The sequence below is a fragment of the Apaloderma vittatum genome, unplaced genomic scaffold (genome assembly GCF_000703405.1).
Source record: "Apaloderma vittatum isolate BGI_N311 unplaced genomic scaffold, ASM70340v1 scaffold3540, whole genome shotgun sequence".
NCBI lineage: Eukaryota > Metazoa > Chordata > Aves > Trogoniformes > Trogonidae > Apaloderma > Apaloderma vittatum.
Genome location: NW_009696003.1, coordinates 44987 through 50986, shown reverse-complemented (window position 1 = coordinate 50986; position 6000 = coordinate 44987). Strand labels below are relative to the sequence as shown.

Genomic DNA, 6000 nt, shown 5'->3' with positions numbered 1-6000 from the left:
AGAATGGCTTGGAAAACTGTCGTGCAACTTAAAACCACCGTTTTAACGACAGCTCTACTGTCGTTTCTCCGTTCCTTTTCTTTCTGTTTTGGGGAGAGTTGTGCAAGACAAGCTTAATGAACTCGTCACCCTTTATATTTCAAAAGGTAGAAGATGGCGGAATCCTTGAAAAAGCCCTTCAAAGACAGTCTGAGAGATATAAAAGAACGAATGAAAGAGAAAAGAAATCAGAGATTGGTTAAAATTGGCCAGACCTCCACTGTAAAATGCAAAAGAGCAAGTAAGATGCTTAGATATCTTAATAGTTTTCATATTTTATTTTTTTTTCTCTGCCAAGTAGAAATGCTTACTGTTGTGTTGCAGCCAACAGCTCGAAACAAATGAAGAGCATCCAAGCAAACAACAGAGCTCTAGCCCAGGCTTTGCAAGAAGAAAAGCTCAAACTGAGGGATGCCCAGGCTACCATCCTTTATTTAACAAAGGAGTGTCAAGATCTGAAGCTTCAGGTGTTTGACTCACATAGAAATCTTAGGTTCAACCAAGCACGAGGACTAGTTGAGGTACTTCTTAATAATAACTGAATGATTTAGTAAAGCTGAACATCAGACTCTGTACCAATTCATTGATAGCTGTGATCTTAAATGTTTTGTAAAAAATAATATATAGAACAAGTTTTTTTCATATTTTCACTTAATCTTGTCATTAACTAACTCTTTTTTTCTTCCTTGCTACTCTTTCTTCTTTAATTAAAATCTATTTTCTTTGAATTTTATGGGGTTTTTTTAACCACAACTGAAAGTACCTCACACAGGTATCTTCAGGCTTTAGTCACCTCATAATACTGATGAGAAGTTATTACATTGGTAGTTGATACCAGAGTATGATCATTTCAGTGCTATTTTCCTTCTTTGTTACATTAGCATCAACTGTCAGCCTTGAATGAGATAATTTCAAAAGTTTCTCAGAATTTACTGGACTCAATTGATCTCCTTGGCCCAGCGAAGAATTTGTGTTCCATGGATGCAGTAAGTATCATTTTCTCTTGAGGGTTTCTGTTCATTCTTCACTTTACTCCTTCCAGTATAGATGCACATAGTTTCTGAGACTTGAGCCTTAGTCTGGAGGTACAACTAGTCCCACAGCTCCCAGTATGACACACTGGGTGGGGGATGCAGTTAGTGCATGTAGGTTGTTAGTGGGGTTGAGGCTCTGCAATTAAGAGGTAAGGGCACCCTGGTTTGCTGTGGGTTTGTGTCTTGTTCCCTGCACCATCCTCATCCCTGCCCACTCTCTGTAGGATTGGGCTGCTGATGAATGTGCTGACTGGCAGCAGCACAGCACTTTGTGTTAGCCAGCCAGAAAGAAAAGAGGTAAGGGCCTCCTTGGCCCTTGTGTGGGTAACTTGGCTGTTGTCTAAAATTGATATATGGTGTAAGCTTATTCCAACTATTTAGTCACAGTAAGATTTACTCTGTTGACAGGATCAGGGAGTGCTTTCTTCATTTTGTGAAAATAGTGCCAGTGTCGCAAGACAAGTAAGTTCAGTGTAAGTATCTTGTATTAATACCTATTTTTGTTTGAAAGTTCTGTTATGGTAAGCTTAATTCGTGTGACTGGAAAAAGGGAAGAAATCCAATGCAATGAAATAGTTTACAGTCATTAAAAATATGGCTGTTCAGTAAAATAATACCATTGATGTTTTCTCAAGAGGACCTCTACAATGTGTTGATGGAGAGGATCAAGTATTTCCCAATGGGATGAAGACTGATGGTGAAAGAAATGAGCGGGCTCATTCTGCGTCAGAGATCTGTGAGGAATCTGATAACTCCATTTCCTTAATCAATACAGTTCCAGACAAAGGTAATTGAATCAGAGTATCAGACATTGCTCTGTTCTGAGTCAGAAAAAAATGTGGGGGTGTAAGTTAAGTTGAAAATGTAACTACTGCTTTTGAAGCACCTGTCAAGTAATGCTCCAAATCTTATCATAAAGCTTACATATTAACATTGGCAACTGGTAAACTTTTACAATGAAGATGCCTAGCAAAATGGGGGAGGAATTTGAAAATGCTTTTTCTTCTATACACCTATATATCTAATTTCATTATCTACCAAACATTTCAACAGAGCAATGTCTTCTTTAGTTATGCATTATAATTCATTGAAAGACCAATTGTTAACAAAGCAAAACATTCGAAAAAATAAATGACCTGTAGGTCACTATTCCAAACAATGGTTTAGAGGAAAATCCTGATGTACTATTCTTAACTGCTTTCTGTCTGGAAGCTGTATTTGACAATCAAGGCAAGCTCTGTTCAATACAACTTCCAGGCTTCTACAAGTAGCCTCAATTTTTGAGAGGTTCAGAATTTGCACAAAACCTTAACACGTTGCTGTTATTTAGCTTTAATAGGACTTTTTCTCTTCACTTACCAGGAGGAACATCAGAATTTGATCTGGATGGCATGATAGCGTCAGAGCTGAAAAATGTTTTTTCAGGTGGAGAGGATGGGTTTGGTAACATGTTACAAAAAAATGTGTCCACCAGATGTCGCTATTCAAAGATGAGAAATTGCAATGAACTTTGCACTGGTGTCTTGGACTGTTCAGAAGCACCTGATTCAACACAAGAGCATTCTAAACAGGATGAAATTGGACTTGAGGAAAGCCTAGAGAAGTATGCCATAGAAAACATCAATTCAAGTACTTCTCAGTTGAAGGAAAACAAGGTAGACTCTGAGCCAGTATTAAGACAGACAGATCCTGAAACTGCACAGTTAAACAGTGATTGTCATCTTAAACAACAGGAGCGTAAAAGCAGAGGAGACTCTCAATTAAGGAAAGAGAAGCATCAGAAGGGAAAACTGGAACGGCCTAAAAATACCTTGAGACAAAGTATAAAAAAAAACCAGGGTAAAGAGGCTTCCAAAGAAAAGTTGGATTTCTTGGGTGGCTCCAATGATGCTTATGACTTTCATTTTGAAGAGTCTGTCCACGTCACCCCTTTTCGACAAAAGAAGGGGGGTGACACAGATACTGATGTGGATGAAAAAGAAGACTCAACTGAAACTAGTACCATGGAGACAAGTGACACTGAAGAAGATTCAGATGATAGCCTTTATGAGCCTTACAAGGGTAAATCGAAAAAAAGGAAAAGTTCAGTGGACAAGAAAGATACATCACCAGTCTACACAAGGCCAAGATCTAAAAGATGTTTGGCACGTGAGCTGAAACTGCATGATGAAAAAAAGACCGAAAGCAATAAATCAAGTGACAAGTCTATTAGTAAGTGTAGAAAGTGTTCTGTAATTAGTTTTGTTTCCTTGAGAGATAACATTGGTTATAGGATTTAGGCTTTTTTTTTTAAAAAAATTTATTTTAGTGTGGTTTTTTTAATATACACAAACAGAATGTTATAAAAATCATTATATTCATTCTTCTGCCACTTTGTTTTCTTTAGCAGAAATTGGAATTAAAGGTATGTTTTAAGAAATGAAACAATGAATTAATACAGTATATTTCAGATATGTTTAAAGATGTATTAAAGCTGAGGAAAAAGTATAAATTGAGAAAGAAGTAGAATAACAAATCACACTTTGCTTGGCACTGCTTAGTGTTTATTTATTTTTCTAGATTAAAATCCTGAATATTTGTTGATGCTCTTATGTATCAGGTAGAAAGATGAACAGTTATAGCTGAGAATTACTTCATATCTAGTATGTTAATGGACATTCTCTTTCAAACTAGCTTGCCTGACTTGTGTTAAGTGTGCCTAATTTTTTCCCAGTGCAACCTTCTGAGCCATCTCGTGGTCATCTTTGTGACGTTACCAACACCACTTCGTTGCTCCCCAGCACTGAGAATGCAGCTGTTGTTCTAGCAGGTGAAGGACCACGATCTCCAAAACGCAAGCGAAGCTGTACTCTTAGTGTGAACTATAAAGAACCAAGTATCATAGGGTAGGTGTCTTACTTTCCAGGTTGATATAAATTTCATGATATTCTACTAAATAGAGGTTTTGAAGGAATTATTTAAATATTAGAACTAAGTTCCTAGCAAAACATTTGAATAAAGGTCTGATGTTAGTAATACAAAAGAGTTCATGTGAAATTGAACTTAGTAGCTGAAGGATAATATAAGCGATGCGGGGAACAAAACTGAATTTTGCCTTTTTTTTTTTTTCAAACAGGAAACTCAGGAGAGGAGATCCATTTACGGATACAAATTTTTTATCTTCTCCAATTTTCAAGCAGAAAAAAGATTCTAAATGCCATCCTCATAGGAAAAAGTCTTTGTCAAAATACAACGAGAAATTTGTTGGTTGTCGTTGAGCTTTCCAGTTGAAATAGCAAAACCATGCTCGCTCCGTTCTTCATCCAGGAAATTATTGTTGCACAATATCTTACATGAATAGGCAGTTATTTCTACGTGTCTAATATTAAGGATATAAAATCAAGGGGGTTTGGTTTTATTGCAGTGACTTTTTTTTAATGATATAGACAACACAGGACTAGTTTTGTACCTAGGGTGATTCCATTCAAACTCTGTTTTTAGAGGAGGCATCCCTTGATTATGCATCTGTGAATATATCGGGGAAAACTCTGGTGGAAAAGGTGGTGAAAGTCACTTTATGACTTATACCCTGCTTGATCTCATATTGGTTTGCAAAGGTAAACTTTAACCATTTAAGATCAATTTTTCTTGTACTAGGTTTTTTGTTGTTTATTTTTTAATAACAATGTACAGATCTTGTTTATGTAATGGTTATAGTTTCATATTGAAGCTCATAATAAAAATGTTAGCGTCTGGAAACAGCTCGGTGTTGGCTGGCGGTGTTCTTGTCAGGTTTCCTATTTTGCTTCAAGAGTGGCAACGTCAGCAAGCCCCTGTCCTCCTTCCCCAGATTCTGTGGTACAAACCTTGTTTGGAAGCTGGATTGCCAGTTTGTAACGATTAAGTAGCTGGAGCTCTCAAAAGTACCAATTTAGAGTTGGCTGGTACTGCTAGGAATCCAAGTTACAATCAACCAGATGGGAACAAAGCCCATTTACCCGTGAAGGCTGGTGGAGAGTGCTCTGCTTTGGTGGAGGGTAAACTGCTCTTATGGGACTTCATCAGACTGTTGGCCCTTCCCTTCAGTACCACGACAGCCACTATGCTTGGAGCACCAGTCCTATAGACTGACCAGTAGGGTTTTGAGGTTTCAGACTACTCAAAGGAGCTTTTCTTTTCTTGAGAAACATTTAAAAGGTAATGGATACATCTGTCCAAAGAGAAAAGCTACATCCAAACTAAACCATGGAGAAGTACAAACATAGAGATTCTTCACCTGTCTTGCAAGATTGCTTTTCTTGTCTGTCTCACTTCAATAGGTGTAAGATCTCTCCCTCTCTCTAATAAAAATGTATAGTGTTAAATATTATTTTACTGGTAACTTACATGATTCAACAGTAATAATAAAAGATGCAGCTGAGTGGAAATATTTGTTCACAACACAGCCTTTGGATGTTAGAACTGGAACTTAACCTTCCATTCGTATCCTAAAATTCTAGCTCTGGGAGTTACCATCTTTATTCTGAAACTCTTTAGTGCTACAACAAATTTAGGCAGTATGATTTAACTTAAGGTGCTCCTTCAGCAAAAAAGTCTTTAACAGCTGTTTATCAGAGACAGAAAAAAATGAGGTGATAGAGCAGGTGTGGTGGTTTTACATGATGTGGCACAGGACTAAATCTTAGTGGATGGGGAAAAAAACAATAAATCTCTTCATACACTCTAAGTGTCAGGTATCAGACAGGGTCTGTTCATGGTGTGCAAAATAAGTGTGCCATCTGAGTAATGTCATGGTGAGAGCAGGTAAGTACAAGTTCAACATGGGCACTAGTTTGCTCCTATGTATATTGTGTCTGGTGAAGAAAAGTCCCTAGTAAATAAAAATTATAAAACAGCATAAGCATGTTTGAAGTGAAAAATCTAAACTTTTGGACAGTCAAAGAAGTGT

At 37.2% G+C, this 6000-nt stretch overlaps 1 protein-coding gene across 1 annotated transcript; it reads left to right on the top strand.

Annotated features, from left to right (window-relative positions):
- The first annotated feature begins 153 nt into the window (after positions 1-153).
- SGOL1 (shugoshin-like 1 (S. pombe)) lies at positions 154-4330 on the top strand. Its single transcript, XM_009872997.1, has 8 exons — positions 154-280; positions 364-560; positions 921-1025; positions 1482-1546; positions 1709-1860; positions 2436-3284; positions 3787-3958; positions 4189-4330. Exons 1-8 carry the CDS (start codon positions 154-156, stop codon positions 4328-4330), a joined length of 1809 nt encoding a protein of 602 aa, XP_009871299.1.
- Positions 4331-6000: the final 1670 nt, after the last annotated feature.

Coding starts and splice junctions, on each gene's coding strand:
- SGOL1 (XM_009872997.1), top strand. CDS start 154: ATGGCGGAATCCTTGAAAAAGCCCTTCAAAGACAGTCTGAGAGATATA. Junction 561..920: donor AAGCACGAGGACTAGTTGAG/GTACTTCTTAAT, acceptor TTGTTACATTAG/CATCAACTGTCAGCCTTGAA. Junction 3,285..3,786: donor ATCAAGTGACAAGTCTATTA/GTAAGTGTAGAA, acceptor ATTTTTTCCCAG/TGCAACCTTCTGAGCCATCT.